Source organism: Venturia canescens, chromosome 2 (genome assembly GCF_019457755.1).
Source record: "Venturia canescens isolate UGA chromosome 2, ASM1945775v1, whole genome shotgun sequence".
Classification (NCBI taxonomy): Eukaryota; Metazoa; Arthropoda; class Insecta; order Hymenoptera; family Ichneumonidae; genus Venturia; species Venturia canescens.
In genome coordinates, this window is record NC_057422.1 from 13,164,007 (window position 1) to 13,186,101 (window position 22,095).

A 22,095-nucleotide genomic window follows, 5' to 3' on the forward strand; every position below is an offset into this window, starting at 1 on the left:
CCGCGACGAAAAAGAGTTTTGCTCCCTTCGTCCCAGATGGACGCGAAGCCTCGACTCAACGAGCCGCCGAATTCTGCCGCATCCTCCGCAAATTCTGCGCTCCAATTGGCAAGACTCGAAAAGCTCAATAATTCGTGAGATTGGTGTGTTTCGGAGGTGCGAATTCGGGATTATGTTCGATTGGGAAAAAATCCTTGGAACGAATCTCCTCCGGGTTTAGTTCTCGTTGGTTTTCTCACGTAAGCAAAACGACGCTTTTCTTACCCCCCCAAAAATCGAGTGCTCCGAAAATTTGTTAGATTCGGTGAACGTGCGACGATGAATCCAAAGTGTTTGTGATTCGGCTCGAAGATCTTGCCGCAACTCCAACCACGTAAACAAGTCTGTCCAGTAATTTTCCGGGGCCAAGTACTCCCTCTGATGAATCAGAGGGTTCGAAGATATTTCAAATTGCCTCGAAAATTCACTGAATTCATGCAGAAATACGAGTTCACCTTCCCATTGATCGGAAAACCATTAATTTTCCTTCGAACTTCCTCCTGACGAGGGGAACCAGGAAAACACTTTTCATATAATGGAAAATACTGTTTGCTAGAACTCTGAACAATTTGTTTGTTATAGAGAGGCTAACAGTGGGAGTGAAAATGTTGAAAAGCGACGGCACGTACTGAGGGCTCATGCAGGGAAGAAGCAACACGTACGTCCGAGACACAGAGATGCAGAAACGCTCACGGTAATTAAAAAAACATTAAATCGCCTGACCGAGAACCCTCGCGGTATTATAATAATGAGGAAATATTGTAGTTGCCCAATTATCCGTCTAATTAGTTGTGCGGTGATTGACTCAACGATGTATATTATCGACGTTGACGAGTGCTTAAGTAATTCGTCTCGGAAGCAGGTGTGGACGTCGTCGCTGCTCAGCTCCCTCGCTGCGGCAAGCGCGATGCTTTATTGCTTTCATCTCGAGTGAATAGCGATATACTTAAATTTAAAGAGCCCGTTAAATCGCCACTTCTCATCGTTTGTCGCTGAGTTATTGTCACGGAAATAGATTCACTCGTAGGAAGCTACGACTCCTCGGGTTATTCATTTATTGAGCAATTTATTCTATTCCGTCGGGAGGATTCCGCGGGGGAGTTTGTCACTCTACGAGCCTTCGACGAAACGCGCTTCCATTGTTTTCCACACTTTTTCCCCCGGATTAAACTTGAATCGATCGAACGTGCTCTTTCTAAATTTCAACTCACTTCCAACGAGGCAAACATTATTCGAGTTTCGTTCCACCTCGCTAAAGCTGCGCTGCCGCTTTCATATTGTAATAATATTCCAAAGCACCGGAGTATCGCTCCTACTCGATTACCTTCGAACACTCACTCCACCTACATGCGTTATTTCGTTACATACGGAGCAATTATTCACGTGGTGAACGCATCTGGTGTGGGTACTTCCTCGTTTCAGTAGCCAGAGCACTTCGATCGGTTTGTTTACCTCCATTTTTACACCTGCATTCCTATACAAATATTAACAATTTATGTCGAGGATTATTTATTTGCCTGTAAGAAAAAATGAGCTGCGATCCATCGAGTTGAGCCTGAATTTTGATGGAAACTCGACACTTAATTCTCCTCGATTCGAGTCCTGAGATTTCGCTTCTTTTCTGTTCCGGAGAGTTAGCAGCTTCTTTCGTGGAGGATCAAATGGGCAAAGATGTATAAAGAAATATGGGAAAAGATTATTGGATGTTTACGACGAAAAATTTATCATTCGGAGGAGATATTGCGTAGCAAGTTTCTTCAGCCCACGAATACATCGAGGGATATTGCATTGTCAATTTAGGAGGCTCGAAAAGTTAGCTCCAGGCTTCCGGAATAAATGAGGAAGGGTCAAACCATATCGTCTACTCGAATCCCCCTAAGTATCGAGGATTGACTACCCTTCATCAGACTTTTTCTCGTAGGTGGCCCTTTGACTTCCTTCACCCTTATTTCGCCCCCAAAATTGTTGCTCAAACTCTCTGCGGAGCATACGCTTCTCGAGAAAAATCCACAGCACTCGCTCGGATATTTTTTTCATTGAATCTGCTTCCACTTTTATGTTTTCGTCCCTCGATTTTTTCGAGTACACTTTTAGATGGATAACGTGACCCTCGAATCGAAGGAAAAAGAACTTTTTCTTGAGGGACGCTGAAAAATTATTCGCTTTCGTTTGATGGAGTCGTCTCGCGAACGTGATTCGAGATTTCTCATGTCCTTTGGGCATCTTTCGATCAACTTTCTTCGTGGGTTTCGAGTCGCTTATTCTATCAAGATTCCTCTCTAATCGAACGTCATTCGGAATTCTTTGCTTCGGAGATTCGAAAATTATTCTATGATTCGTTCGTTGCATCGAGGGTCGGATTACTTTGCGAGATTTACTCCGAGGGAGATTCGTGACGACGCTGGATGACGTGGAAGTGGAAACGGGCGCGTGTGGTCAGACCTCGAACGTCGACAGGAGTCAAGGCAACGCGGTGGATGCGATCCTCCGAAATGGAGCAATTACATCAAAGCTGAAAACAATAACCGTCGGTGCTCGGTAGTTGCGACTTTTTTGTTAGAATTGAAGAAAAAGCGTTGATTGAGCTGTAAATTGAATCGTGAATCTCGTCATTTTTACGCTTTTTTCGATTCCGGTATTCCCAAAAGTCTGAAGCGTCCTTGGGCGTCCCGAGCATTCGTCAACCTCAATTTATTTTCTCGTCGACTCATTCCGACTCTAGGGGCCCATCGCTCACGCAGCATCCCACGAATCGTCGACAAACGTTTCGAAATCAGTAGCGATCGCCGGTGTACTTTCAGCTTTAAAAGCTAACGAATATCGGCGCGCGTCGAGGGCGCCGATAGAAAAATAGAAAAATGAAGACAAGTGAGATCAAAAGAGAAAGACACGAGCCTCGAACAATAAGAATTAACAAAAGGGGAAAGGAGGAAAGAGGCACGTTCGAAGGTCCCGGCGTGAGTTCGAGGTCGCAAGGCCCCAGTGCTCCGATACGAAACACACAGATGCGCAAAGTGCCTTAATTCGTGACCGCGAGACTCCGTCGTCTCTCGCCACATCAAATTTTCCGTTGTCTAATTTCTCGCATATGATTCATCACCGATTACGAAAATCGGAGAAAACAAAATAAAAGCAACAGTCGAATAGAACAAAACTGCGCCGAGCGACGAGCATTTCAAAAGAGATTCAGCATACGAAAAAGACCGCGTGCCACTACAAACTCAGCATCGTCGACCAGCCGGCGAATCAACGATTATAAAAATTTATTTCATTCTTTTCCCACTGACCAGTCGCAACTCTTGGATTCTGCGACTACGTCAGCTTCACCTGAAGATGTAAGAATCGTAGAGACACACCCAAGTGCGTGATTGTTGCACGCGGAACGGAATATTACGTGAATAATGCAAAATGCATATCGCTCCATGTTTTTTTCATGGATCACCGATAAATATCGCAGAAATTCAATATTTATAACGCGTCCACAGACGCAGCTTCATAGAATACGTGAAAGATAACCGGCACTCGGTCATTACGAGTGCGATCGTCCATCCAATCGAAGATAATCGAGTGAGATACATTTTTTCATATATTCTTCGAGCTCCGAGTTCTCATTGTTTTTAAATTAATCATTTCCGTCTCAGTAGCCGCCTTCCAGAGAGGAATCGCAGCTTTGAACGTTGCACAGAGGCTCGTCCGGCTGGTGTCGATCGTCCGACGTCCAATCGAGAGAGTCCGCCTTGCTGGATGATAATTTAGCACGTTTCGCGCGAGAATAATGGACCGCGTCGGTAAACATTACAAACGATTTGAATTATGCGCCGCGGTGGACTAGAATCGCAACGGTATCGATACTCGCCAGTCATCTAACGTTCGTGCGTTTCTTCGTGAGCTTTTTTCTCCTTTTTTCTCGATTTCTTTCCTACTGCACACCGTTGCATATGCATTATTAACAGATCTCGAGTGATTCATTAGCGATTCTCTTCCGGGATTTTATTACCGTTTTATGACTGTTATTCAGGCACGTGGGTGCTGCTCTCGGGCAATTTGCGGATGAAATCGAACGAGAGTGAGATAACTTTATTACGGAGAGGCGACGAGTGTGATAATGAAAAGTGTGCGCTTGATAAGGATCGCACTGCCTGTGCTCGAGACCGAGTTCGGATTAAAGAGGTTCGAGCGTATCTTGTGGAAAAATGATTTTCCAACTTTGCACAACAACATTTTTTAAACAGGGGCAGTATTAAACTTCTGGCGGAATATGCCGATGATTCACCGTCTCGAAATTGAGATATTTATTGTTGAAGCTCGCAATTTTTCGAAAGCTTCGAGCCCATGTTTAACGCGTCATATCAACAATAAATATCTCTATTACCAGACGGGGAACCTCTCTAAATTTTTTACAGATAATTGAGCGCTGTTCAACAAGATTCACGCAAATTTTCAATTCATTAACTTGAAATGATAAAATCTAATGTATTTTTCGTATGGTATCCTGTATAAATCGCTTGAACTTCCTTAAATGACACTACCAACGGGAAACTTGGATCGCGATACACGCGCACTTGTATCTGTGTGTATGAAAACGTATTTGATGTCTCTATAGATATATACATTCTAAATTCGACCTTCAGTCAGATTCTTTATCAAGGTCTCAATCGCATTGCGAAACCGACGAACTTTCGATCAACGGATAACGTCCTTAATCGCGCGCCTTGTTCTTTATTCATTATACTTTTAATTAGTTGAGTTATTAATGTTCGTGGAAGGATTGGTGGCGCGAGGTGACACATCAGTTGACGTGGAATATTTCTAACAAATAAAACGTCGAACTGTTTCACGAACGAGCAGCCATTCATGGTCGTTTTTAACGCTATTTTTCGCCCGCGTTAAATAAATTTTCCAAGGGAATATTTACTGGTTTTACTGATGTTGACTGGCTGTACGAAAGAGCATTTGAAAATCTGTTTCAGTGATGCCAGGAGACACGACGTCCCTCGAGAAGAGGGCTGGGAAAAGAGGCGTCACATTCATTGATCGAATAAATTCTTCAGGATATTTTATCGTCTCGTTTGGCAAATGCCAATCGTTCTCGCCATCCGAATCCGTAGCTTTCAGTGACGCTGCTCACAGAGGATACGAGGCAAAGAACTGAACTCGACCTCAACGCGGATTGAGAGGATTTCGTAGCAGATCGCAGAAGAAAGAGAAAGAAATTAAAGGAAAACATAAGGAAGCTGAATTGCAAAAGAAAAATGGGCTCGTTGCCGAATCTGCACGAACTCTCGAGGGAGAAACTCAGCAGCCCGGTACACAGACCAGCTCCCATCGGCGGCCTCGGTCCTGTCAGATTACCACCCCAGCCACCACCTCTCGCTCATACTCACAGACGCGCCAGAAGCAGCGGACATCATCACAACGCTTTGTGGGACAACGACGCCATGTTAGAGGTCAGCATCTACCGCATTCATCAAATGTTTCCTCTCCTCTCCACTCACCAACTTTTCCAGTTATATTCGTGCCGAGGTCGATCAACAGACGCGGTGACTGTTTAAAAGCTTCTGCAAAAAAAGAGCTTCCTTCAACTAAACTTCATACTTTCGGTCCAACCGCATATTTTGATTAAATACTCCGATGAAAACCAGTCGATAAAGTTTTTAGGAACCATTTTAAAAATTTAGGAAATTTCCCTCAGGTCCGGTACTCCAAAAATGTTGGAAGGCGCAGTATTTTTAGAATGAAAAATTTAAAAAGAACTCTTTCAATAACTGACTTGAAAGAGATTTAAAAAAACCTCATCGGCTCATGGGCCAGGATTTTTCCACGAGATATTTGACTAAATTAACCTTATCAAAAGCCCGTCACAGAAATATACTAATTGGCACTAAATTATTGGATTATCGACTATTGGTTCAACCCAAATGGCCAATGGTATTCGGAAATGGGTCTCTCATGTATCGATGTGAGTACGAACTGAAGTACACAGGATCGAATGATTAATTCACTTCTCCGAACATCAATTTGGCAAACTCTATTGATAGATTCGTCCCAAGTTTAAAGGTCGAAAGTGCGCATATTCATTTATACCGTTTGACACACGATCGAGCTGTCTCTCTTGCGCCTACATACTAATTTTATTCGCTTATCGATCACCAATCTGAAATAATAACGAATATGAACTTTCAAGATTTTTTAGCTCCGTGCAGACGTCACAGCGGGTTTTTTCTTTTATGACGAGCCGAAGGTTAAATGGACGAACATTTTCGATAACGTTACAAAGATATTCAAATACACGGATGATCGACCGTAGACTTTTCAATGCCGAGTCAACATTTTTTTCATCGTGATAATAATGAGCGATCGATTGGCGATGAACATTTTCGAGTGGAACCTTCAAAAATATGTTTTTATCACCATTAAGGAGGGGGTCCTGCTTTAAAATGTCTGACTGTCGAAGTTTCTCAGCTGTGTACAACGTGGAGATCGTAATTATTGCCTACAACGAAAATATCAATATTTTTTCCATTTTCATATATTTTCCTTCGATAGGAACCAACAAAAACCCGAAAAAATTGGGAAATTCTACATTTTTAGCGAGTTTAAAAAAAAACTTCCGAAGAAGAAAAATATCGCTTCGACGTGCTGCAAGAAAAGAAATTCGCAATTTTTTTGGGTTTCAAAGGTTCGTATGTAAGGAAAATCTATGAAAATGGAAAAAAACTAGAATTTTCGTTGCAGACGAAATAACTGTCATCTCCACATTGTACGCAGCTGAGAAACTTCGACAATGGGACTTGGCGCATAAATCATGTACAAATGAGTATTTTTCTCACACGAAATAAATGTTTCCATACTTTTGAAATACCCTTGAAACTATACCGAAAAGTTCATACCGAATTATTCCCGTCCAGTGTAAAAACATTCGGGAAAACAATTTTTGACTTTCTATAAAGCAGGACCCCCTTAAAACACTGAAAGTCAGACTCATAGGTCTCAATGAACATTGTCATAATCGTCAATGGTCATTCAAGCGAAAATCTGATAAGAAAACTTTTGATTGACGACGCAATTGTTTCGGCGGCAGCACATGACAACGTATTCCCCGATTTCCTGTCGTTCGGCCCGGACTTCCGCGCAGAGTTGTCGTCGTCGTGAGTCAATGAGTTCTTCAGCGGGGGCGTCCTCGGTTCGCCGTTTGATAGTGGCAGTGAGAACGACGCCATCCGGTCCTCGCCCACCGAGAAAGGCAATTCTCCGGCATTGTGCGGCCCTTTTGCTCGGTCACGTGACAGTGTCGGCGGCAACTTTGCCGATGTTTCCGCTCCAGGCTGGCCTCGGTGCTTTCAATCCTCATCTCGGCCCGATTTTGCTCGCGCTCTTGTACACGAGCGCCACTTTGACGGCGTGTTTCGCTCCAATCGTAGTGCAAAAATTGGGCACGAACCTCGTCATAAGCTTGACTCACCTCGCGACAACGATCTTCGTCGGTACTCATTTGTATCCAAAGTGGTACGTCCTCGTACCCAGCTACGCTCTACTCGGCGTCTGCACCAGTCCGAGCTTCCTCGCGAGAACCTCTCACGTCAACGTCTGCGCCACGAATCTCAGCCTCGTGTGCGTTGATCACGAGGATCCTGATGAGACCAGGAGGGATTGCCTGCTCAGGAGACTCAACCGGGGAATGAAATTGGCCGAGGACATGGGACTGGCGTTCGGTGAGTTTCGATTTCGAGTCCGAATTTTTCTTTGATCGAAAGTTTGAATTTGCTCCATTTAAACTGGGGACGATTAAACAGGCTGCTTGATAGCTGCCATAATCGTGAAGATGATTGACCCCCCGGCGCCCAGGGTTTCGGTCAGCGACGTCGAGGACACTTGCGGCGCGGAGTACTGTCCTCGGGAAACTTACTTCTACAACGAAACACTCTTCCCACCGACCCTGCCGATCGGCACGGCGAAGATGATCCTGAGCGTTTCCCTCGGCCTGGGCGTTCTCGCGTTCGGAATATCGTGCGCTTTCCTCGACTCGAGGATGAAGGAACCGCGGAGCGTCAACGATCGCTTGACCCTCGACAGTCATCTCAAATCGATCAAGCACGGTTTCCAAGATCCTAAGCTACAACTCGCCGCACCCCTCACTCTCTTCATCGGACTCGAGCAGGGATTCATATTCGGCGACTTTACCGAGGTGTGCTTTCGGTTATCGGAAGAATCTTGTGCTCGAATGTTAACTTCGATTCAACTGGAAGTTCAAATCAATTTTCACGATTTACGCACGCACGACACTGAGAACGAAAAGTTTTGCTGCAACACCAATTGATGTAGTCGAAAGAATTTTCTACATTCAACTGCAATGTTTTCGAAGAAAATGAATCTGCAGTTTCATCTAAAACTATTTTATTCGTTTATCCATGTTTAATCTCGTTCACATGTTTCATTGGCACCCCTCAATGCCACGTTTTTTCTCAGTGCATACATCGACGATTTATGAAAACAAAAAGCACCCGAAATTGGAGCAATCCACCGAGTCGAATCGTCCGCAAAAATGTTGCTCTGCCAATGACTCGGGCCCTGAGAAAAATTCGAGGAAGAGAAAATTCAATGAATTGTTTTTCCGTAGGCTTACGTCGTTTGTGCGTTGGGAGGAGCACTGACAGTGACTCTGAGTTTCCTGAGCTTCGCCCTCCTGCAGGCTTTGGCGGGGGTCACGCTCTCAATGCTGCTAAGACACATAAGGAGATACTTCGTAGTTGGTACGTACGATACACGTAACCGTATCTCGTTTCGAGATTGTAATAAAAGATCGTTCTACACCGATATCAGAGTTTCTGGACGAATGTTCTCGGGTTGGGGGGGGGAACGAAACACGTTTGGGTCCTTGAAGTCGTTCGTTCAACCGACTCTTGGCTCACGGTGTTTCTCTCCACAAGTTTTCGATTTATCTTTTATTTCATTAGCTTCTCGCGTTTGCAGCTGTGGGTTTAGCCTTTCACGCGTGTTTGCTACTGGCTCTGGTCACGTGGAGGCCAGCGGGTGACGATCCGGCGTTGTTCAACGTCATATCCGCAGCATGGGGGGTCTGTAACGCCGTTTGGGAAACTCTAATTTACAGTAAGTTTTTCCCTCGCCCGGTGTCTCTCAGTTTTTGAGGATCCACTTTCGGAGATCGCTTTATGGGCGATAACAAAGCTTGGCAGTAATGCTGACGATATCGAGAAACTTGGAGGACAGCTCGCGCCTTAAAACCCGTTCTTTAAGGCCCTTTTTTCACTGTTGCTCGCAGCTCTGTTGCTCGGATTGTATCCGACCTCGTGGCAGGGACCAATGTCAACCTCGTTGTTCTGGAAGTGGCTCGGTCTTTCGCTGGCTCTGGGGCTCCACGGTCTCGTATGCACGCGCGTGAGAGTCCTCGGTCTGGCGACAATGCTATTGCTCTCCGTGGTGCCGTACACCTGGCTCGAGATACGTCTCGCAAGGCGTGGCAAGTGTTTGGCTCCATTGTGACCGATTCGCGACACGAGCGAGCGGCTTGCCAAGGGTAAAATGAATCACGGCGAATGAGAGAGGCACGTTCCATCCGGTTCGAGACTGAGACAACCGGGCAATCGATATGGACCGAGAAGGAGCACCGGCAACGTCGACATTTTCATTTGCCATCAGCAGCAGCTACAGAAACAACACCAACAATACCAGCAACACCAACACTTGCAAACGCATCGAACGTCCGTGAGCTCGTGCTCTGCCGAGCCTTCCACCGCTCCTTTCCGATCGCCCGATCTATTTACGCGATAAATAACAAAAAGAGGATGAAAACGTATTTCTCTACTTTTTACTCCCATTTCCTCCGCGTTTTGGTACCGACCCTTTCCAAAATCCCATTCCTTTTTTCTTCTTCCTCGAACGACGGACCTTCCTTATCGGGAAAAAAAATATCCCGCTAAGAAATCTCACATTCGAGCGAACTTCTTCTCCGCCAATATTATCAGTTTTCCGACAAGTCGCGAACAGTCCCAAATCACAATGCGAGAAACACGAATTACGAGTTTCCGACTACGAGCACCAGTTTCCGCCTCGAATTTTCCTCCCGCATCCCAAAAATTCAATTCCCTTATTTACAAATCGTAAGGTTTCATTAATCAAATATTCGCGTGTCTCACGACTGGATGGAACGGAGGTTCCGTACTGAATCGACTGTTAATTAATCGATGAGCCAAACTCGATGTAAATTTTGTAACGTTCACCAAAACCTCGTTGTCTCGCGTATCCAAATATTTCGCGTTAACACGAGGATTCATGTATGAATATTAAAGTAAGAAGATTCAACGAGATTCGGAGAGTCTAAATAAATCACGATGTTCAACGTTCACTTTTTTTTATTGTTTTTCTAATTTTAAAAAAAAAATTTTTTTTTTCTTATTTTTTCAAGTGACGAACTCTTCACTCGTAAATGATGAAAAGCGATGATGTTCGGTGACGAGGACACACGCTCTATTTCATTTTTATATCGATGTATATTACGATTATATATGAGCTATTATAGGACTCAACGCGACGGGATGATCTCGAGAAGAAAGTCTAAAGATAATAAAGCCGAGCGGGCCTCGAACGTACACTGGGGGAATGAAATAATAATAATAATTCAAGTGTCCAGAAGGGTGTGTGAAAAAAGCGAAAATTCTAAGAGATTTTTCATTTTGTTATTCATTATTTTATTCTTTGCAACACCCTTTGGAACACCACAGAGAAAAGAATAGTTTAAGGACAGTTAACTAAAATCGTTGATTGGCTGTTTCGTGGTCGTTAATACGTACAGAAAAGTAAAGTAAAAAGAGCTGAGAAACTGTTCTCTGGGCTGAGAAACAGAGAAATCCATTTTTTATTCGTGATCGAGTTAAACTCGATGATCATCGGCGTTGACACACGCACGATCCACGCAAGAAATTTAGCAATGTTGAATATACGGTCGAACGAGATAGAACTTTTTTAGAAATATGTTGTTGAAAGAAACTGAAAATTGGTAGATTTTCACAATTTAACTCGGAAACTATGAGGAGACTATGAATAATGAGTTTGATGAATCCATGTGTATCGCTATTAATATTGCTATGTCGTGCGGGTTACCAAACATCGGGGGATACGATGAAAAAAAACTACAAATGCATAACGAAAATTTGGAGCCGGTCCTCACTCGAATCACGTACCTGCGATTTTGTGGCACGAGGAATTCCGGAGCTTGGTGTTCCTCGTTCGCATTTATCTCAAAATTGGATTGCGAGCCTGAAGATTTTTAGCGAAAATTCCGAACCTCGCGCGTTCCTCGAATGTTCCTTTATGTCGAGATTTATTTCATTAGTCAATACATTTGACAGCTGCGCACGTGAGAAACGAAAACTAACTTTTCTCCCTCAAGCTTCGGGCACTGCCTCGTATCGAAGTACTAAAACTTGATGAAATAATTAGAAAAAAAAGAGAGAGAGAGAGAGAGAGAAAATAAAATGACGAAGACTCGAGATATATTTGTATTTAGCCTGAGAGTTTGTAATTCTTATCATCCTCGACGTTCCACAGGCGCGCACATTACTGCGTATCGAGTCACTGAAAAATCGTTAATTATTGAGCGTTTTACGAGGATTGGTAAAAGAGGAATACTGGCTTGGAGGAAACAGCGACGAAAGTTTCATCGAGCGAACGACTGCTTCCTCACGAAAAAGTATGAAAACGCTCGATGCATATCAAATACGGTTGAGGCAAATTGCAAAACGAACGTACACTAGAGAATTTCCTTCATATCGAAATAAAGTAAGGCGGTTTGCGAGACGCGAACGGAGGGAAAAGGAAAGGCGATGAGAATGTCATTTGACTTTGGAATTAAAGAGAATCGAAAAGGTGCTTTGGGTTCAGGCGTTTTGGGAGCTATGGGATAATGCACATTACGATCTTCCGATCTTTTCACAATTCAATTCGAAGGATCTTCCTCCCCCCTTCAAATACCTCGAGAATATTCAACTCCTCGATTAGAACAAGTTTGTAAAAACGTCACGAGCATCTAACACATAGTTGTGTAATTGTTAAACAAAATGACTGTTCGAATTTAAGAAGTAAAAAATATTGTGAAAAAGTTAATAAGAAATATTCAAACGAACTGTATTCCTCGGTTTTTCATTGAAAAATGAGCCTCGAACTCGAGCTCGCACCGCATTTGCTCGATCGCAATGAGTTCCGGAATTTTGGAGAGGCCTCCCACGGGCCAATTATTCTCGGGATTGTTGCCTTGACGGATCGACGACTGTGGTGCTTCGATCGAAGGGAAAAAAGCTCGAAAAATTTCCCTCCAAAATTTCATGACCCGCCGGACGTTGGCCACGTTTTTTCAAACATTTTTTATAATTCCGGCAGCTCGAATTGTGTTTTATATCACTTTGATATCGCTCTAGGATTGGTCCGATGCCGAATGATAATCGCGGGAAGAAAAAGCGAGCAAGAAAAGCAAAAAAAAATTCATGAAACTTTGCTAGGACAAGATACATGGCCATTAATTTCGATCGCGTTCAGCAATAAAAAACGATTTCCTTGTTTTCGTTTTCTGAAGAAAATTGGTGACAACACAATCCGGGTCGGCGTGATGCACACGAAAACTCAAATGTTCATGTCCTGGCATGCAAAGTGAGGATAATTGTAAAATAGAATCGGAAGAGCATATATTAATTGTATTTCACGAAATAATAAATATTAACTTATTTTATATCTATCGACCTCTTAAACGACTTTCATTTGTTTTTACCTCATCTTTCGGTTTAGGAGGATCGGATATTTTATCCCGAAACGTGATCGAACGAGAACGAGAAAATTTATTATATCTTCGACGATCATTTAGTTATCCTCATTATCGAATATTCATTTTCTTCTACGATTTGCTCGTTCTCGACGATCCCGTTGTCTCGTTTGAATCAGTCTCTCTCCAATTTTCGACACAAAGTCATAAATCTCTCTTGAATTATTTGTTTTTTTTTCTCTTTTTTTTTTTTCTTACTTTTCCACTCAAACAGAGCGCCATAAACTGCATTCTCGTGGCTGATAATCTCTCACGAAAACTTGATATATTAACGCTACGCGCGAACAACATCCGTTTCTATCTAAGTTATTGTCATCATCGAACGTCAAGACACAAGAAACCTTGGTAAACTGTTTGTTTTGTTGTTTTTGTTTGTTTTCTATACGCACTGATTATTATATCGATCCTTTAATCGTACGTGCATAATAAATATAACAAATAGAATAATTATAGTTTCCTACTTTATCACTCTCGCGGTTCGGTCGCACGCAACGAACACATGAAAAACACTTGGTCGCATTATATCAGCGTGTATAACTTTAACAATGCCCCTTTATTTGTTTTTCACCAATGAAATATTGTTGAGTTTTCCAATTAGCTTGCACTCACTTCGATCAGCTTGGAGAAGCGCTTTCAAAGTGATTCACAGTGATTTGTTTTTTTTGGATAATTTGGCTTTTTCCAATTTGGCGTTTATCGAATTTTGCTGTTTCGTTTTTTCTCTTATCCGTTTGCTTTACTCCCTCCGACCTCGCTCCGTCTCTCTCTCTCTCTCTCATTCGTTCTCTTGCACAATCTTTCCATTTAATCTCAATTGAAATATCGTATTTCTGCGCGGGCTAAAAATCAGTACAATTACGTTGAGGATAAGAGCACACGTTGCTAAACGTGAACCAAAACACTCTCTACAGCTTCGAAGAGATCGGACACGCGATTCACTTGAACCACTCTTTCCGAATGATCCTGCAACGGTATTTACTCTGCCAGCAATTCCCTAGTTGGCTTTTCCCTTGAGCGAACTAAACTTTAATATTGAACGGTCGTGGCTTAGAATAAACGAGAATACTGCGGAAAAAATAATATCATAATCCACCCTCGCACTCCATTACAATTTTCATCACTTTTTTTCAATCATTTTTACAAAATTTCATGCTTTAATTGACATTGATGGATTATTGACACGTCCTCCATTAAATAGTCACTGCTATCGCAATGCTTCGAAAATTTTCAATGAAAAATGTTGTACAAATATTTGATACCGTGACCGTTTCTGTATCGGTCCTTGATGAAATGACGATTTAAACGTTGAACCAATGAGTTTCGGAACAACCCGAAAGTTCGAACGAGCTGACATTTTTTTTGAAAGGAAAAAAACATTTGTTTTTTTTTTTACTCTGATTGAAATATTTCCTTCGAATCACGAAATCAATCACGAAAATGTCTGTTCGACTAAAGCACGAAGACACCAATCATCGCTGTGAACTTGGGGCACAAAAGTTTGTAGAAATGACATAAAAAAAATTGACTCGAGATGGATCGTAGGAATTAATACCGTTGCGTATCATCGTACAAATTGACAATATTGATGCACACAACGCAACAAATAAAATGCACTGAATGCACTCGGAAAAGCTTTTATAGCCTTTTCTCGTCTCCGTACACTCTCACAAACTCACATATTCCCAGCTATTTGCTAACAGTGCGTATTTGATGTTTAAAAAAGAAAGGAAATAAAAGAATCCTGAGGAAAGCACGTTTCGTCGATGAACACGCTTTGTATTACAAGCTTAAAAGTATTTTTGCGAAATTGGACGTTCCTAGTTACAGTTAAAAAAAAACGACTTCATACACTTATTTGCTTTTTTTCTCTAATTCTTTAACAATTATTATTTTATAAAAATGTCGAACCGGTTCGTCATCGCCTCGTTCTTCAATTTATCGGGGTTATTTTTTTCTATCGATTCATTGATTTCGCAAACGTATCGTGTGAAAAGCATAATAAAATCCGAATTCAGTGAGAGAGGACTGAGAATTGGGATTTCTCTGATTCGAGTCTATCTCAGATTTCGGTACGCAATGCGATAGTTGACAAGCGAAAAAATAAAGACAAGTTTTTTCTTTGCAAAGGAACTGGCTGAATGTTTATTTCTTTCTTCTCCTTGTATTTTCGAGTTTGCAAAAACAATCTCCGTACGATAAAAATTCGAAGGAGCGCTAAAATACAGATCACCTCGTCAAGCACTTAATGAAAAAAAAAACGAACAAACATTTTATTTGCTATTTTTTTCAATGGACGATTGGAAAAAAGGCTCAGAGATGTTCAACGCTATTTTCGAATACTCCAAGTCTTCGACGAATACAAAATCAATTCTTACTGTCTCTCCTCCCTCTTGATTTAACGTACGCAACTAAGATAATAGAGGCACCAAAAATATCGCATCGGTATTACAAAATTCTCTGGCGCGCATCAACACGTATTTAATCCTTAGAATAAAAAAATGATGAATGACAACGTTCGTGAAAATTTATCGATATTACAGCGCTCACAAGCCAACTTTCCGCGAGCCATCCTCTTCTCGCTTTAGGTCGCGCCACTTTTCGGTGTTCTGAATTCAAAAAAATCGAATAATTCTTTTGTGGCCGGACGATAATGAGCTGCAACAAATGGGCGCGAGATTGTTTTCATCCATCCGTAAGTACTGGCGTAGCGATAAATTGTTATTTTTGTTTAACGATGAATGATTTTTCATGTCATTTTTTCGATATAGCGTTATTCATGAATGATCTGATGAAACAGAAACTCGGAAAGAATTCAAACGCCGCTTCATTCGAGTGGTAATGATGACGAAAAAGATTAACCGACGAGACGAGCGGATCGACGGGCTAAATGTTTTGTTGTTTTTTTTTTTGGTTTTTCAGCTTTGTTTTCAAACAATGAACACTGAGTATGAGATCATCGGAGGAGGCTCGGAAATTCGTACGTTTTCAAAGTTGCAATATCGGGGATAAAAGCAACGCGGATGCGCGTCGGGGAGGATCGTTTAAGCGGGTGATTCGAGCGAGAGCGCGCTGAAATGAAATCGGTGTTTTGTGTTCCGAAATAATAGTGTCTTCCGACGAATAAAAATAATGATAATACTATCCGCAGGATATTTATTAATACAATCGATCATAAATACGAAGAACGGAGGGGACGCGCGATGTCACGGATCCTTAGATTGGAACGAGGCGAGATTCGACGCGGATCACGTGACTGAGAATTCGCGGCCACTTTCCGGGGGGACATGCAGGCGGGGGGAGAGAGAGACGCTCTATTCGTCGTTTCGCTGCTCTGTCGGTCAGCTAGACGCCCGAATGCGCTCAATATTCGCATGGAATATCGAGCAACAGTATCGTTAGTGGAAAACCCCAAGCGATCATTTTGCTTTTGCTCTTTCTCTCTTTTTCACTATTTTTTTTTCTTTTTACCTCTTGAATCTCGACGTCTTTTCGCTCGTTAGGGTTTAAAAGTTTCATTAATTTGCAACCACTACTTAAATTCATACTCGGCTCTTTTTCCTTTCTCTCGGCTTTTTTTTGCTCTCTCGCTCTTTTTTCGCTGTTTCTCTAGGACATTTCACACTTTCGTGAGTTCGCCAATTCAAACGGGAGTGTAATTGCCCTTAGGCGTGTAGAACAACTGCCCCCTTCGTAGACGCCTCGTAATCTCGGACAGCAAAAGACTCTTCTCTTTCTTTATTTTCGTTAGAATACCACGGTTCTCCTGTGCTCGTCGCGACAGATATGGCAGCACTTCTTTTACTGGACCGTAAGGGATGTACTTGTAGGCCGAATAACCCGATTGACCTGTGGCGAAAAGTTTTTTTTTTTTCATTTACATCACTCATTTCGTAACTTTGTTCTATTCGTTTCTGTTGACTGAAATGATTCTACGTAAATTTGAACAATTTAGAGTAAAAACTTCTTCCTCGTCGAAGTTGACGTTCGAACTACATTTCGATCACTTTGTCAAATTTGGTTTCAATTACGTCAAGATTTATACTCACCGAGAGGGAAAGTCAAATAGTCGCACATTCCCAACAGTTGACCGAAGCAAATGACCTTATCCTCGGGTGAAATGCCAATTTCCTTCATCCTGAAATTGATTAAAATGAAATAAAATCTTTGCTCCGTGGAACTATGAAACTGATGACTTCGTAGAAATGAGTGAGAAATTACTTTTCTATCGCAAATCGAACGGTGTCTTCGTTGTGCGAGGCAACCATGATACCAATTTTTTTTGGATCCTCTCCCTTATCTTTGTACTGTTTCATTCTACGTAAACATTCCATAAGGGTTTTGTGGTAAGATTCAGTCGTTGCCTCGTACGTAGGATTGGTAGGGTCGGCGTAACCCATCGCTGCAGCTCGTGCTCGTTCCTACAATAACGAACAAAGTTTGAGCTTCAAATTGCTCCTCTTTCTGAAGGTTTCATTTTTTAAATCAATTTGTCATTGTTCCAAAAAATCGTTATTATTCCAAACCTGCTCGATATAAGCACCGCGAACAATTTTCGCGCCAAAGTAAAAGTTCTGACGCTCGGCCTGTTCAAGGTCGGTCTTCACCTCGTTGAAAGCTTCCTGGAGATACGTCTGATACGTATTGAAGACGACAGCCTAAGACAAAATAGACCACGGTCACAGCCTCTGAGAGCTTCCCTCACCGCATTTAAACTCTGCAATGATAGACACGTGAAAATGATACTTTATAACAAACATGAGGATTACCTTCTTCGTATTGTACTTGCGCATCATCTCCAACGTTAATCGTGAGATGGCTGGCTGGAAATATGTTTGCTCCGCATCGATCATTATACGAACGTCCAATTTGTCTGCAACCTGTTATTAAATCATTCGCATTAGCTTTTACTTTCCTTTTTCGAAATTCGGTTTTCTTTGCAAAAAAAAAAACAAAAAATTGTATTTGCGTGATTTTACTCGAACAGAATAAACTGAGCTAGGAATTTCTTCGAAACGATTAGCACAGAAGTTTCTGAGACTGCGTGAGAAATTATAATTTTTCTACAACTCCGCATAATAAATGAAAGTAAAATTGGCAAATCTTTGTGAAAAATTCTCCTCGAAAAGGTATTTTTAAAAAAAGTGTAAACCTACGGAAACGATGTTGTTGAGTCTTCTTATCATATTCCTGAACATTTCTTCCTCCTTGGCAGTGAGCTGTGTCATCAATCTGACCATTTTTCCAGTTTTTATGTCAGGCACTTGGAAGGTCTCGCTCAGCTCATAATTTTCATCGAGAATACCGCTCCAGGGGAACAAGTGAATGACGCTGTAAATAAGTGAGCACAAAATTATTATTCATTCGAGACAAATCATAGTTTTTTTTTCAACGATCATATCTAAATATCGGCAGCTGGAAAATACGGTCAACTCGGGAAAACATCGATTCACAGCACAAGAGGGAACTTTGTTTCAAATCAACTGATTTTACCTAATAGAAAAAAAACTCCGAAGCTTCGGGAATGTCCAAACGAAGGTATAGCTAAAAATAAATCTTTCTAGCACGGATATAGAAATCAATAAATAATTCAACAAAATTGTAGAAACAAATGGATCGATAAAAACAAATTGCAGTTCTGCGTGGCAATGCTGCATGCGTCGGTTTCCTCAAAGCACTACAATATTCAAATAAACAATTCTACATTATGTATTAACGTATGCACATATTTCTTACTTTCTGCGAATCCAAGAACGCGGTACGGTCAACGACGTTATCATGAAATGAGAAATTTATTTGAGTATACACAGCGCTATGGAAAGTAAGATGTAAAAATCTTCTCTATCCTCGCGTTTCTTTCAGTAACGATCAATTTTTTTTCATCATTTAGTACTGAATTTCTTCATTTTTCTCCTTCGTCGAAAATCATTTATAAAAATTAACTTCAACGTACCCCTCTTTGTCGGATTGGATCTTATCAAGAAATTTCTGTACCGGAGCTGCGTCCGTGATGTGAGCCTCTTCGAATTTCTTCTTGAAGTCATCGGGTTTCGCATGATGAGCTAATACAGCGCCCTCACCGCCAACAACGTCCGACATGTACTGACGAGCTCGCATAATCACCTCGGATAATTGAAGCTGCAGGAGTGTAAACAAACAATGATAATTCGTTCACGCGAAAAAAAAATCATTCAAGCAGAATCAGTTTTCCAAAATAAAGATCAAATTCGGACTATTGGATTATGGAAGCAGGTTTCGAAATAAATGGCACAAAGTTTAAGCAGAGCAATTATATATTTTATTCAATGAACTTTACTCTAAGAGATCTATCGATTAACTGAGGTCGAAAAAGTGACTCTGACTCTAACGACAAAGGGCCTCGTGTCGACCTCTTTCTTGATCTGTATATTCGTTATATAAACAAACTTATAGGACTGCGAGCACGCTCTCATGTGTATTGTTTAATATCAAGTTTTATTAATATGCTGATGGATTATTTTTGCTCATATTCCAATACGGACTAATCTTTATTTTTTATTTTTTTTTTTCTCGTTACTTACCAAGAGTTGAGGTCGGCCGAGAGCAGTCAATTTTACTGCGGTGAAACCAACGCCCATCGATGCACCTGAAATACGAAATTCCTTGTGAAATTATGAAAATATTTAGGAAACCCCGCGAATGCATATGATTGAGGAAAAGGAAAATCGGGAAATAGTTCATCAGAAATTAGTTAAATATTCCTAAAGCGAGCATGGAATCATAGAAAACACCAACACATTTAACAGGATAATATTGAATTACTCGATACACAATTCGGAGGTAAGGGAAGTGGGCATCTCACCAGGATTGGGATCAACTTGTAAATGATTTTCAAACTCTTCACAGGGATATTTAGCTCGCAAGCCCTCGCGATCGTCATCTGCAAATTGCGTAACGAAAAATCAAGCTATTTTCGTATTGAGCTCGTTATTCGTGACGTACGAACTTTTCGAATGAGGAATTAGATGTTTCGAATCTCAACTAATTACTGGAATGAGCGAAATTCTGGCAACGAGCTGAGCGGTGTTTTGGGCTCGTTCTAACAGTCCGACTGATTCCTCACCTGCGACCGTTTCCAAGCACCTGATGAAAATATCCATGTTTCGTTCGCAGGAGGCTTCATTCAAATAGAAATAAGTTCTCGCCGACGCGACCTTGTATCGTCGATCAGCGAACGATTTTTCAACGTGATACTTTTTCAAGGTCCCTTCTTTCTTTTCGTCCCCTGCCTCCGATACCGAAGCTCTGTAATTGAGAATAATATTTTTCAATCATTCATTCACCGCGCTCACAATATTTCTGTTTTTTTCTCCCAACCCACTGAAATCGTAATTAAAATTGATTCAACTCACTGGACTTCGCGACGCTCGGCTTCCTCTTGCGAGAGATCTTCCTCCACCGAATAATCGAGAATTGGTTTTACGCCAAATTGTCGTAATCTCGACAACGTCGGCCTGATCTTGACCTCGTCCTCGCCCGCGACAAAGTGACCGTAGAACGTGCTTTTCATCAAAACCGTAAAGAGCCTTTCTCCAAGCACTGCCTTTGCTAGTTTCATAAACTGTAATCATAAAAACGATAAAGTTATTAATCAAACAATTATCGACACTTCAGTCGTTTAAAATCTCGAAATTATGCAATAGAAGGTTGGCGCATTAATGGAAGGGACATTATTTTATGACGCGAAACGTCGAGCGTCGATCGCCGTTTTGTCTCGATTTTTATGAAAGCTTTGAGGCCGTTGATCTTGCAATAAAATTGAAATAAACACAACTCTGTTGAGACGAACCCCAAATTTTATCGTAGTAGTAGCTTGGTGAGAAAATGAATGGAATGCCAATGGGATGAAGTGACGAATTTAATAGCGTGAGAGTACGTTGGAAGAGGTTGAAACGTGGATTTCCTCGAGTAGTTCGTAACGTGCAATTTATTAATAACTGTTTTATTATTACCCACTGAATATGTCAAGGAATGTGGTTCTAGAACGCGTTAAATTTTGGCCTGCGGGTACAACGACTTACGAAACAGAAAATAAACTCTGTCGAAAATTTTTTCATTTTTGGGACAAAAGTGATCTTGGAGCTAATTTCTTTTCGATGAATTCGCGAAGGAAAAGGCTTATGGTCGGTGGGAATTGTTGAACTCGAAAAATTTTTCCCTCTCTGAAGTGCTGCATTGCGCGTCGTTTCCTATTTTTCCATAGCGCTTGCACATAAATAACGATTATTTTAAACTGATTTATTTACCAATAAAGTTTAGACTATTAGGGAGATGGGAAATATGATCTGAGACACTTGGCCGCTTTCCCAGAAACGGATGCGAGTAACGAGCGTTTCTCCAACGCAACAATCCCCTCGTCGGAGTGTATTTGAGAGAGGAACAATGAGAACGGAGAAGCGTCGCTCGCCCACGATTTGGAATTGATAAAAATGCTCAAACGGCTGAAAAAAATGAGAAAAATTCGGACGATTCGAATGATCGAGTACGGACAGTTGCTTCGCTCTGTCCAGCAATGTTTTGTTAATTTTTTGGGTCTGCAACGAAATTCGAGCGTGCTAAAATGATCGAGGGAAAAAAATATTGCCAAACGACGCTTGACGCCTCGTTGCACAGCTCGTTTTTATTTACAGAAATAACTGGACTCTGGACGTTGTTTTGCGTGTCGCGAAGGTCGTTTTGAGGAGAGAATGTTCGAAAAGTGACGACGAGCAGAGAGGCTCGACCACTCGATTTTTCAGGCGTGACGAACACACAAGGAATTTGTTTTTTCTGAAACTCGTGCCAAACGGGAGCGAGAGAAGAGCCTCGTTCAATTGATGGAAACTCTCGGGGCGCTCTCATCATTTAATCATCATCTAAAAATAATTGCTAAGGGAGCGAAGGCGATTGTCTTCGTTACTCTTATTTGCCGACACTGGGCCCCGAAGATTGATGGAAGAACGAATAATCTTTAAGGGTTTCTTTCGCTCCGTGCTCGTCGCTCGTTTCAATCAACGAAACTACGAACTTTCTTTCTTTCTCTTGCTCTCGCGCTTTCGCAGCTGCAACAGCACGCGGATTGTTTTCGTCTCCCACGATTCTAGTTGCTCGAAGACAGTTGTCGACATGTTTTTTTCTGTTCTCATCGTACATTAAAGCAATTATCTCTCCATTCGATTTTCGATTAGTTTAACGAGTTGATCATGCTGCAA

General features: G+C 41.7%; 2 protein-coding genes across 4 annotated transcripts in view; one reads left to right on the forward strand and one right to left on the reverse strand.

Moving 5' to 3' along the window:
- LOC122406786 (protein unc-93 homolog A) lies at positions 1-12,780 on the forward strand. Its single transcript, XM_043412490.1, has 8 exons — positions 1-239; positions 622-733; positions 5,010-5,486; positions 7,121-7,751; positions 7,833-8,224; positions 8,657-8,789; positions 9,010-9,147; positions 9,320-12,780. The coding sequence occupies exons 3-8, from the start codon at positions 5,292-5,294 to the stop codon at positions 9,538-9,540; spliced, it is 1,710 nt and encodes a 569-aa protein (XP_043268425.1). The 5' UTR covers positions 1-239; positions 622-733; positions 5,010-5,291; the 3' UTR covers positions 9,541-12,780.
- The window catches only part of slgA (proline dehydrogenase slgA), an 18,435-nt gene continuing 9,065 nt past the window's right edge, over positions 12,726-22,095 (reverse strand). For 2 of the 3 annotated variants that reach the window (XM_043412486.1, XM_043412488.1), the window contains exons 2-12: positions 20,257-20,465; positions 19,968-20,149; positions 19,426-19,490; positions 18,819-19,003; positions 18,602-18,604; positions 18,022-18,196; positions 17,635-17,745; positions 17,392-17,523; positions 17,087-17,286; positions 16,915-17,003; positions 12,726-16,714 (exon numbers count right to left, since the gene is read on the reverse strand). In XM_043412486.1, coding sequence (XP_043268421.1) covers positions 16,509-16,714; positions 16,915-17,003; positions 17,087-17,286; positions 17,392-17,523; positions 17,635-17,745; positions 18,022-18,196; positions 18,602-18,604; positions 18,819-19,003; positions 19,426-19,490; positions 19,968-20,149; positions 20,257-20,465 — 1,557 coding nt within the window. In that variant the 3' untranslated portion in view covers positions 12,726-16,508. The remainder of the gene's footprint in view (positions 16,715-16,914; positions 17,004-17,086; positions 17,287-17,391; positions 17,524-17,634; positions 17,746-18,021; positions 18,197-18,601; positions 18,605-18,818; positions 19,004-19,425; positions 19,491-19,967; positions 20,150-20,256; positions 20,466-22,095) is intronic. The other variant, XM_043412487.1, reaches the window with a different exon arrangement.

What these genes read in the sequence shown, in the direction of transcription:
- LOC122406786 (XM_043412490.1), top strand. Translation starts at nt 5,292, where the DNA reads ATGGGCTCGTTGCCGAATCTGCACGAACTCTCGAGGGAGAAACTCAGC. An exon ending in AAGGAGATACTTCGTAGTTG is followed by an intron (nt 8,790 to 9,009) that starts GTACGTACGATA and finishes TCGCGTTTGCAG; the next exon opens with CTGTGGGTTTAGCCTTTCAC. An exon ending in TTGGGAAACTCTAATTTACA is followed by an intron (nt 9,148 to 9,319) that starts GTAAGTTTTTCC and finishes TGTTGCTCGCAG; the next exon opens with CTCTGTTGCTCGGATTGTAT.